Source organism: Vipera ursinii (genome assembly GCF_947247035.1).
Source record: "Vipera ursinii genome assembly, chromosome: Z".
Classification (NCBI taxonomy): Eukaryota; Metazoa; Chordata; class Lepidosauria; order Squamata; family Viperidae; genus Vipera; species Vipera ursinii.
Genome location: NC_139517.1, coordinates 16,249,605 through 16,261,845, shown reverse-complemented (window position 1 = coordinate 16,261,845; position 12,241 = coordinate 16,249,605). Strand labels below are relative to the sequence as shown.

Below are 12,241 nucleotides of genomic sequence, written 5' to 3'. Positions count from 1 at the left end.
AATTCAGGTTGAAGTGTTGTGTGGCAGGAAAGAAAGGAGCTACAGTCCGTCCATGTGTCAATTGAGAGCTTCTGCATCCCATACTTTTGAAATTAGAAAGGTTTTTTGTGCCTATGCTGATTCAAGGAGGTTTGGAGAGGGGCTGTCTGAACTGATGAGGGGGCTACACCACAGTTGTCCTCAAACCCACCATTAAGGACAAAGCATCACATTTCCGTTGTTCTAAGGGATCTCTCTTGTTGAATCGGCCATGTATTATCCATCAATCATGCTGAATCATGCAGAACAGAGGGGGAAAGGAGCAAGCCATCTCACCAACTTGCAAAGCAGTGTTTCTCAATGTCAATAAATTTAAGATATATGGACATCCCAGCTTGGGATGATAGGGGAATTCTGAACGTTGAAGTCCATGCATCTTAAAGTTGCTAAGTGAGAAATCCTGCTTTAAACGATTGACACAATCCTAACCTGCTGCTCTAACATGGGTGCAACATGCTGCGTTCTCTCTACTCAAACCAGAATTTGAGTATGGGCTACTGGTAACATTTACATTTTCCGAGCCTGTGATTGGAGACTGGATGAACGTTGCCCAGTTCAACTGGATTCAAGGCTGGCCTGTTGAAGAACAGGCACGCCACACTATCTTTTTTCAAAACCGGTGGAACCATCCCGCTTCTCAAAGACACATTTATCCCTGCATCCCCAGAGGTCTGAAGCAACCAGGAAGAGCGGGGATTTAATGCACAATTGGCCAGACCCACAGCTACAAGAACCATATCCATTTTCTCAGGACGAACAGACTCCAACTCATCTCTGAGAACATCACAAGACTGCTTCAGCCAACTGTTTAGGGCTTCAGGTCTAGCTGAAGGCCAACTCACAGTGAATCGGAGCAATGTTATCTACTGGGTGTTTTGAATAGCTCTCACGGGGGGGTTTGCAGATGCTCCAGGTCTAGAAGGATCTAGATTTCCCTGCACAAGGCTACTGGCCAATGTGTAGAAGAGAAGGGTGGAGAAATAAAGCTTTTTTGCCACCCTTGTCACCACGTGGTAAGCTCTAACAAAAAGCTTTTATTTATGTCTGGTTAGATCCATTCCTAATTTTCTCCCAGTGGGGATCTAGGTGTCTCTTCTGTTGCTTTATCCTCTTTATCCACAAGCCACAACAAATGTCTATGGGAAGTCTCAATCATCCAGGTCATCGTTGCCCCAAAGGTAATTTTTCCAAAAGATAACTGGACATTCTTGGAATCCAGTTGCCTTTTGGGGGAAAAAAAGTCCAGTTACCTTTTGGAAAAAAAGCACTTTGGGGAAATGGCACAACAAGCAGGCCAAAAGTCTGCATGCTACGATTCTGCAATCCAACCTAAACTTTTGTTTGTTTGCTTGCTTATATTTCGTATTTCTCAACCACCCATCTCCCTCAGAGATTTTTACTGCCACCACCTTATTCCAGATGGCAACTGAGGTCTCAAGGAAAATGTTTATCAAAATCTAAGTACTAATACCACTTTACAATGCTTTGGTAAGGCCACACCTGGAATACTGCATCCAGTTTTGGTCACCACGATGTAAAAAAGATGTCGAGACTCTAGAAAGAGTACAGAGAAGAGCAACAAAGATGATTGGGGGACTGGAGTTTAATGAAGTTTAATGAAGAGAAGGGTGAGGGGTGACATGATAGCAGTGTTCCAATATCTCAGGGGCTGCCACAAAGAAGAGGGAGTCAAGCTATTCTCCAAAGCACCTGAAAGCAGGACAAGAAGCAACAAGATGGAAACTAGTCAAGGAGAGAAGCAACCTAGAACTAAGGAGAAACTTCCTGACAGTTAGAACAACTAACCAGTGGAACAACCTGCCTCCAGAAGTGGTGAATGCTCCAATGCTGGAAGTTTTTAAGAAGAGACTGGCCAGCCACTTATCTGAAATGGTATAGGGTTTCCTGCCTTAGCAGGGGGTTGGACTAGATGACCTCCAAGGTCCCTTCCAACTTATTATTATTATTATTATTATTATTATTATTATTATTATTATTATTATTTCAGAAAAAAACATTATTCTGTTTCTGAATTAAATTCTTAAACTATGCAGCAGTCACTTTGGAGAATAAACATTTTTCTGCTCTCCAGGTTCTGTAGCTCCTGCTTCTAACTTGGCTTCATCTAGATTTCTTGCTGCAGTCATCCTAAATGCCCTCCAGATGTGTTGGGCTAAATCCCATAATTCTCAGACTGTCACCCATGTTGGCTGGGGACTATGGAAATGGAAGTCCGAATCATTACGCAAACATAAAAAAGCAAAGGCCCAGATAATTACAGCTAATCAGAAAATGAATGGGCATTTAATGTTTGTAAAAATAAATTTGTTGGTGCTTCTATGCGCAAATGTACTAACACCTTGTCATCTTAAAGGGTGGAAGGGGGTTAAATTGTTAAATTGTGAATTTTTAACTGAGGATCTTTAATGTTGTACACTGCCCAGAGTCACTTTGTGTGTTAGTTGGCTATATGCATTTGTTTAATAAATAAATAATTAGCTCTCCTAACTATAGAAAACATTGAGTTGATAATGGCACAGTCACAATTCAATAATCCTGTTACAAATTATGTTGAAATCAATTACTACCACCTTTCATGGATTAAATTTAAGAACTCCACCACCCAATAAATCTGGGCATTCTTTTAGTCATTACATTTTTGAAAAATCTCAAACAGTGAATCACTGCAGCTTTCCTTTAGGGTTGTAACTGCAGCTTTCAATCAAAAAAGATCTTTAAATGTTCATGAAAAATGCTCCCAGGGTATTATTCAAAAGATCTCAAATTACACTGAAGGTTGCTGGGACTGAGAAGAAATAGCTGTTCATCTTTTGGTAAATATGATTATATCCCCAAAAGACAGAGAGATAGATGGATGATAGACAGATGAAATAGATTAGATTAGATACATGATAATGAGAGAGAAGGAGGCAGGCAGGCAGGCAGGCAGTGGGGGGACGTGATAGCTCAGTGGTTAAAGACACTGAGCTTGCCAGCTGGGAAGCTGACAGCCTGAGTTCGAGACACAAGTGCCGTGTGACAGGGTGAGCTCTTGTTACTTTCCCCAGCTCCTGCCAACCTAGCAGTTAGGAAGCATGAAATGCAAATAGATAAATAGGTACCATTTCAGTGGGAAGGTAACAATGTTCCATTCACCTCGGCAAATAGGTATGCTGGCCACATGACCATGGAAGAGTCAGACATGACTAGATAGGGGAGACCTTTACCGTTACCTAGATCAAACTCACAATGTCATGCAATGTGTCGTGATGTATCGTGACTTTTTTTGCCATTGCCGGCAATGGGGTGGGCATGGTTTCACTATGATGCATCCAGCCTGCAGGCCGTCAGCTTGACACCCCTGACCTAGATAGATAGATGATAGATGGAGAGAGAGAGAGGATGGATGGATGGATGGATGGATGGATGGATGGATAGATAGATAGATAGATAGATAGATAGATAGATAGATAGATAGAGTGTATGTGCTGGTATTTGACTTGTGACTCCACTGAGATAGATAGAAGATAGATAGATAGATAGATAGATAGATAGATAGATAGATAGATAGATAGATAGATAGATAGATAGATAGATAGAGTGTATGTGCTGGTATGTGACTTGTGACTCCACTGCTTTTTCTCTTCCATTCTCATTGCTATTAAATCCACATCTTTCTGAGGTATACCTAATAACTGCTCACATTATAGCCCTGAGCATCACATTTATGTATGATACTCATGCCAGTGTTTATTGCTCTAAAATGGCCTTCACCAACTTGATACCTCCAGTTATGCCTGGCTGTAGTCATGCTAACAAGAATTATGACTTGGTGGTCAACACGTGAAGAGGGAAGCAGCGACTTTAGATCAATGTTTCTCACCCTTAGTAACTTCAAGATGTGTGGACTTCAACTCCCAGAATTCACCAGGCTGAAATCCATGCATCTGAAAGTTGCCAAGGTTGAGAAACACTGCTCTTGATATTGATGATTTCTTGCTGGCCAACATCAGAGGTAGGGCACAAGTTATCCTGCCAGTATGGCCCTGTCTTCCTCTGTGAAATGTTGGGTAGAATGAAATGACTTTTTCTCCCCTGCTTGGCAACACTGCGTAGAACTGAACATCACGGCAGCCGTTGTGTCCCTCCTCAGCATCACCTTGATGGCCATGGGATCCCTCTGCATCACAATGGCCCTGAGCAAAGGAGTTGAGTTCCTCCTGAAGCCAGCATCGTGCTTCTTTATAATATCAGGTATGAATTCTGCAGAACCTTCTATTCTTTCCTGAAGTAGATGGGGTGGGGGGGAATGGGGGGAATATTCTTTTAACCATGACATTCCTTAAAACAGAGGTGTCCAATCTGGCTGTGGAATTCTGGGAGTTGAAGTCCACAGGTCTTAAAAGTTGCCAAGGTTGGACATCCCTGCCTTAAAACATAAGGAGGTCACAGATCCACCTAAGGATAGATAAAAGGAGCCACACAAGGCCCTTCTAAGTGGCCCAGCTTAATCCAATGTTCCTCCCTATATTGCTTGTTTGTGGTCTTGGTTCACAGCTGGATATGTCTCAAGGGGAACATCCTACACCAGTGATTTGTAAACTTACCAACTTTAGGGCCTACGGACTTCAACTTCCAGAAATCCACACATCTTAAAGATGCCACATTTGAAAAACACTACCCTACACTGTCTTCTTGTCAGGCATAAAGAATCAGGAGCCTTCGCAAAGTTTCCGCATAGATTTATTCAAAACTACAGATAAGAATCTAGTCAACTAATGGTCAACACAAAATTGGCACTAAGTAAGGGTCAATGAAATTCATGGGCTGGACTTGGATCTCTTGTGGTGATGCAAGACTTATAAATTGATGACATGTTTAACTCCACCCACTAGTTCGGCCTGCTCTTCTCCTACATCCCTCTCTTTTTTATTTCCCTTCCAGGACTGATGGTGTTGGTGACTTTGGAGATTTTCCGACAATCGGTCCGGTGTCTGATCACCTCCAATGAGACCATCCCACTGGAATATGAGTATTCCTGGTCCGTGGCTTGTGCAGTGTCTGCAGGAGTAATTCTGATCTTTGGGGGAGCCTGCTTCATCCTATTGTCTATCCCAGCTTTGCCCAAAAAGCCTTGGGAATATTGCATCAGAAAGAGAAGCACCAGTGACCATACTTCCTAAAAGCTTCAGAGGAAAAATCAAAGTCTCTCTTTCTCTCACTCTACAACCTTTACAGACAGAGGCGGAAAGAATCAATCTTCCCCATTCTACCTCCCACCCTATTTTTCCAGCTTCTGGACACACTTTTCTTCCCTGTTTTGTGACTTGTAAATAGAACCAGTTGTGCTTGTGTTGTTTGAATTTGGGGTGGGGGAGCCAGGGGGGACTGTGAGAAAAGAGCTCTGTTGATGAATGAGAGACAGCTGTGTTCGTGAACTGAGACACTAACAACAAATCGAGGGAAGATAAAGGGCTGTATTTAAAACCCAGTTTTTACAAATAGTTATTTTTAACTCAACAAGAAGACCTGTTTCTTGAAAGCCTTGTAAATTCACACTGAGGTCAGACAACAAAATCTCATTTCAATTTCCAACTTTAGCCAAGTTCCACCCAGAACAAAAAATTACAATTCTTCTGTTAGAAAATTAGAAGAGCATAAAAAGAACAAAAGAATCTTGCAATTTGGTTTACCTGTTTGATTTTTTTTTCTTTTTTGCATACCCTTCCTATTCACCACAAAAATACGATCTCTAGCTATGTCCTTTAAGAATGATAGGGTTACCAACCTAACTTCCCAAACCACAGGTGAATTCTTAACCTATCATTTGGGGAACCTGAAAAGGATCCGTAGGACTTGAATACTTTCTGTTCAGATGAATTTCCACCCAGCATCTTGCTAGTTAACTAGCCAAGATTTACAACAGTGAGATCAATGGAGAGGCAGAATTTTCAAAACTCATTTTTTCTCTCCCCCCCTCCCATTAAGTGTCATCATTAAAAAAAATAGCTCTTGCAACTTTTCCAGTAAATAATATTTCTAAGAGCTCAGTCCAACTGATAAGCTGATATGAATTGCAGCTTTCCGCTCAGAGAAGGCCCACGCAGACAGTGTAGGGAAACCACTTAGAGGAGGAACTTTCTTGATTTAAGAGTAATTTCTGAAGGGAAGTGGAGAGAAAGTTGCAAGAAACTACAGGTCTACACCATGAGTTTATATGTTGATGCCTAACCAGCATCCTTTGTCTGCTTTAGAAACCTTAGCCACTCTCAAGTGACAATGTTTATTTTGTCGGTTTGAAACAATTGTTTTCCACTGAGTGTCTCTTGAATTCCAGAATGTGAGACTGGATATATGATGATGGTTTAAAACAATTGAAAGCAGTCACGTGAACATAGGGAATTCTGGGAGCTGAAATCCACATAGCTGCTGAAATTGAGAAACACTGTTTCTCATGACTACCTTATAGAAATGAGCCACTAAGAAAACTACATCGGACTTTGCTATTTTGTGCTGATTTTCCTCAAAATCCACGTATTGCCTTGGATTAACAGGGATTAATGCATCAATGAGTCTTGGAAAGGACTGCAAGCCAAGTTGCTTTGATGAAGGAAGGCAGAGTTTTTCAACCATACTGGCTAGGGGATTCTGGGAGTTGAAGTCCAGCCATCTTAAAGTTGCCAAGATTGAGAAACACTGATATAAGAAATAAAGATGCATGGAAGATATTTCTCTTCACTTCTTCAATTTGTTCCGAAGATAACCTCTGTTTCTATGGAGACAGGAAGGACCATTCCCGTTTCTTTTACCAGAGTCAAAGTTGGCTGCTTTGCTTTGCTGTATTTGGGGAACGAGGGAGAACGGTGGCAAAATTATTATTATTATTATTATTATTATTATTATTATTATTATTATTATTATTATTATTATTATTATTTGGGGGGGGAATTATGCTTTTTGTTTTCCAGAGAAAGCCCTGTTCAGTTTTTTTGCAAAACTAAATAAATGTTTGAAGTACATCATCATAGTGGGATGCTATTTGTGGTAAATCACACCTTATAGAGCAGGGGTGTCAAACTCAATTTCATTGAGGGCCGCATCAGCATTGTGGTTGCCCTCAAGGGGCCGGGTGGGTATGGCCAGGGTGGGCGTGGCCTACTGCGTGGGCGTGGCTAGAGTGCGTATGGCCTACTGGGTGGGCGTGGCCAGCTCTACATCGTTTGCATCAAGGGTGCCTATGCGGGCCTGGGCAGGAGTGGGACAGATCTGAGGGTCTCTGGCAGAAGGAGGGTCTCTGGGCCAGGGCCAAGGCAGTGGGGGCCGTTCCCTCACTATTTCCAGGATGGCTTCGCGGGCCGCATGAAACCACTTCGCGGGCCGGATCTGGCCCCCGGGCCTTGTGTTTGACATGTCTGTTATAGAGCCTTGGTGGAGCAGTGGGCTAATGCCTCCTTAAGTAACACCAGCTGCCTGCAATTAGTGCAGGTTCGCATCCCACCAGGCTCAAGGTTGACTCAGCCTTCCATCCTTCCGAGGTAGGTAAAATGAGGACCCAGATTGTTGGGGGCAATAAGCTGACTTTGTAATAATGCCGCTTGGGGGGGGGCCTGAAAGCCCTAATAAGCAGGCATATACATAGAATGAAGGCTATTGCTAAGCACATTTGATTTGTGCTTAGATTGTAAGCCGCCCTGAGTCTTCGGAGAAGGGCGGGATATAAATGGGATTAAAATAAAAATAAAATAAAATTATTATGGATGGTACAGAGTCAATAAAATGGTTCTACAGAATAATACCAGGGGGTGAGCCCTTTCATTGAAATCATTTCTTTTTTTCTTGAATTACTAGACCAGATTTCATGAATCTTTAGCTAAAACTGCCTGAGAAAGTTTTCTCAGAAATTCTTTTGCCATAAATTGAAGTTCTTTGATGGGCAATATTAATTGTGAATTAATTTGGAATTGTATTCAGGGGCACAACTGAAAGCCACTGAATATTCAGCTGCAGTCAGATGTCTGTAAGATATGGACAAAAAGAACAGCAATGGTGCAATTTAAGCTCTGCCTTTTAAAAAAAAAAGAGAGAGGAATTTTAATCGCAGCATTGTGACCAACAACTTGACTTTGTTATTATTATGTATCATCACACAGTCAGACAGACATTTAGACTAGGTTTGGCATCTTTATCCAGTCCTTCCCAACGACGGGGTAGGCAAATATTCTTGCTTGATGATATTAAAGGTATCATCACAGGATATAAACTGTTCCATGCAAAGCTGCCTTTTGCAATTGACCGAAGGTGATTTTGTCAATGATAGTGTTTAGGTGATATATTATTATTATAGTACGCCCAATATAATATGCTGGCATCCCTGCATAACTTCCATAGCATATTAACTTAGATCAGGGGTAGGCCACCTTGGCTCTTTGATGACTCGTGGACTTCAACTGGCTCAGGAATTCTGGGAGTTGAAGTCCACGAGTCATCAAAGAGCCAAGGTGGCCTACTCCTGACTTAGATGATGCAGTCTTTTAAAAGTCCAGTTTGAATCGATTTGTTGTATCTCCAAGTCATCATAAGACAAGTTAAACCCATCTATGTAAAATGTAACAGAAACAAGCCCTTTTAAAAGAATTTTTGTTCATTATTTAGGGCTGAGGCCCTGAGGTTGGGGAGTGAAAAGAAAAATTCTGGAGTCTTGTGAGAAGAGATTACACAGAGGAGGGGGGGGAATGCGAAGGCACAAAATTACATGTGGGTTTTCCCCAGCTAACCTTACACAGACAGCAAGGAGCTCAGCTTCTATTCCTCCATGTCAGCATCTCAGCTTTAGGACTCTCTCCTCAGTTATTCTGGTTCTGCTCTGGGCCTCTCCAGTTACATGCTGGGATGTAAACAGTGCCCTGATTTCTCTTTTTGGTCTCTGCAGAGTTTTGCACAGCAAGGAAATAACTTGTCACAAAAAGACAAGCTCTAGGTCCTGTTTCTAAGCAACCACCAGCTTTCCCTTTAACCTGGATTCCCCTACAAGGGGGGCTTGAGCGGGCATTCCCCCAGGGACAGTTTCCCCTTGCTTGTTAAGGATGCAGCAGTGTGAAATCATCCAACCTTCTTATTCAGGTTTAAAGATACAGATAACCTGGTCTGCAAAGGGAAGATTGTTTAAGTGGCAACTGTAAGGCTACTTACTGCCTTGAAGCCAGAACAAGCCAGGGCTGGCCAGGATTTCCTCCAGCTGGCCAAACAGAGCAATGCCAAAATGGGTGCCCCTCTCCCCAGCCACACACCCAGTTTGCAGCAGAAAAGCAACAACAAGCGTTTTAAAAAAGCAGGTCGCTATTTGCAAAGCTGCTCCAAAGCCCAAGGCCCGGACAGTGGAGCACAATGGCAGCTTAACAGCTTTAGGGAGGGAGGGAGGGAGAAAACCAAAGAGCTGGAAAAGGGGGGGACTGGCAGGGGTCCAAAGGAGCTCCGACGCTGCAAAAATGAAATTTTGCTATTGGAACTGCAGTGCAGCTGAGCTGAGGAGAATCAATTCAGCTGCTTCCCATCCATGACGGTATGGGGTTATGGGGGTGTGGCACCATGCTGGGAGCGGTGCCAATGCTCAGTGTGCAACTAGAACAACCCATCCAAGCAATTAGGAACAGGGCTACTAATTTAGTGCAAATTCTTGTGCATTTGACCACAGCTTGACTTGCAAAAATTCAGGAAGTGAGGGAGATTAAAATAGGGAGAAATGTATGGTAGATTTATCGGTGATTAAACAACCTAATGGCTTTCAAAGAGGCTGCTTTGTGGCTGATAAGTTTAATTTTGGATCACTGAGACTATCTGGGTTTTTTTCCCCTACCAATTTATCAGAGACCCCACTTTTCCCACTTAGATATAGTCTGGGTGTGAACAAGTTCTTTTTGCCAGATCTTCATGACATTCCCTTCATCTCACTTCTAACCCGTACCTGAGACAGGTATCCTCAAGTCATCCTTAGCAGATTAGCTGTTAAAGGAGCATTTCCCCCACTAGACAAGCCATAAGCTATAGCTGTTTTGCTTTGGATGAAGTTTAATGCCCTCATCACTGTCACAGTCAGGTGACCTCTGGGGTCATAGGATCAGCTCACCCCCACAGTAGTCCTTGACTTATGACTACAATTGGGACCAGCATTTCTCTTGCTAAGCAGGGCAGTTCTTAAAGAGAGTCACACCCAATTTTACAACCTTTTTGCCACAGTTCTTACAAATCTCTGCAATTGTTAAATGAACCACACAGTTAAAATGAATCCAGCTTCCCTTCTCTTCCTATGTTTTGTTGAAGGAAAAGCCTTCATCATGGTTCAGTCCAAGCCGGGAATAAACAACATGGCGACTGCTTTAGAAAGAAGGTTGCAGTTTATTGAAGAGGAGAGCCAGACAGGAAGATGGCTCTGGAAGAAAAGAGAGAGAGCACATGTAGGGAGTGGGTTTTTATACCCTCGGGGCTCTTGAGGTTTTTTCCTGTTCCTGTGTCATGTACTTTTGACCTGAGGGTGCCCCTTTGGCATCTGTGGGTTAATCCTCTTATGTCCTGTCTTAGAGTTTGGGTGGGGTATGTAGATTTTAGGTGTCTTTGTCTTCTTAATCTTCTACCTTCAACCTTCCTGAATGGTTTACATCTGCATTTCTATAGAGCTGGTTTCTGCTTGGGGGGAAGGAGACTTAGTGTTATGAAGAAAACTGGGCATGCTTTTCTGCCTCTTTAAGATCCTTTGAGGAAATACATTTTTCTGCCCTTTTAATATTTCCTTCTCTTGGAGGGGGGGGCTGAATTCCCACAGTTTTGGGGAAGCCAGCTGGGAAGGTTGCAAATGGTGATCACATGACCTCCGGATGGTGCTACAGCCATCATAAATACAAGCTTCCAGATTTTGTTCACATGACCATCAGATCGTTGCAATGATCATAAGTGTAACGACTGATGGGAAATCACTTTTGTTAGTGCTATTGGAATTCTGAACAGTCGCTAAACTCACTGTTGTAAGTCAAGGACTACTGTATTAGCCATTCAGGCTGGTGAAGGCCCACACTATTCTCATCACCTTGATTTGCTGGACTATTTTCCTTTGCACAGAGGGACATGGTGGCTCAGTGGGTTAGGACGCTGAGCTTGTCGATCAGAAGGTCGGCAGTTTGTCGGGTTGAATCCCGAGTGCCGCGTAACAGAGTGAGCACCTGTTACTCGTCCCAGCTTCTGCCAACCTAGCAGTTCAAAAGCTCGTAAAAATGCAAGTAGAAAAATAGGGACCACTACGGTGGGAAGGTAACAGCGTTCCGTGCGCCTCTGGCATCTAGTCATGCCGGCCACATGACCACGGAGACGTCCTCGGACAAGCGCTGGCTCTTCGGCTCTGAAACGGAGATGAGCACCGGCCCCTAGAGTTGGAAACGACTAGCACACATGTGCGGGGGAACCTTTACCCTTACCTTTCCTTTGCACACAGGGAGAATCCATTATTTCCATCCAAAACCTTAGTGGGGGGAGTCAGGAGGGGGAACAGGGTTCTGTATTTCAGGCTTATGAGGTGGTTAAATTGTCCCATATATTATAGCTAATGTGTCATGTTTTTCCTGCATTGCTTGGAAAATCTGGGCTATTCAGAGAGTAGGAAGGAAAATTTGAAGTGTATCTGGTAGGGACTGGGCTTGGCAAGCACAGACAAAGCTACAGCCCCAACAGGATTGCAATCCATCTTTGTAGACAACCAGCTTCTCCAGGCAGAGTGGAGAAACTTTCATTCATATTTTAAAACCAACTGTATTGAAAACCCTGAGATTTAAACACCCAGGAAACAACTTAATTTCTATTTAATTCTTGTGGTTTGAGCTAGAGAAAATTTGTCCCATGCTGGTGCATATATTCGTGACTCTGGGCAGAAAATTGTGTAGCTTCTACCCAGTTTTTATCAGAAATGTGGCCAGAGAATTTAGGATTTCAACTGATGTCTCTTAATTAATAAGGGCTTTGTTTAAATTAGATGTGTTTCCCATCGATATTAAAAAGAGCAGGGTGGGAGTTAAATAAAGATAATGGTTCTTTCCAAGCACTCATACTTGGAGGTGTTTTTTTTTCCTTCTCTCTTCAATTTTTTGAGTTAAACAAGGACCAAATTTTCAGACCTCTTTTTATTAAGCAACATCATCCAGCTTAATATGGAAGATTTTTT

The 12,241-nt window shown here is 42.7% G+C and overlaps 1 protein-coding gene across 1 annotated transcript in view; it reads left to right on the top strand.

Annotated features, from left to right (window-relative positions):
* CACNG6 (calcium voltage-gated channel auxiliary subunit gamma 6) overlaps positions 1–7,105 on the top strand; it is a 32,138-nt gene extending 25,033 nt beyond the window's left edge. Inside the window, exons 3-4 of the mRNA XM_083376538.1 lie at positions 4,156–4,293; positions 4,984–7,105. Coding sequence (XP_083232664.1) covers positions 4,156–4,293; positions 4,984–5,222 — 377 coding nt within the window. The 3' untranslated portion in view covers positions 5,223–7,105. The remainder of the gene's footprint in view (positions 1–4,155; positions 4,294–4,983) is intronic.
* Positions 7,106–12,241: the final 5,136 nt, after the last annotated feature.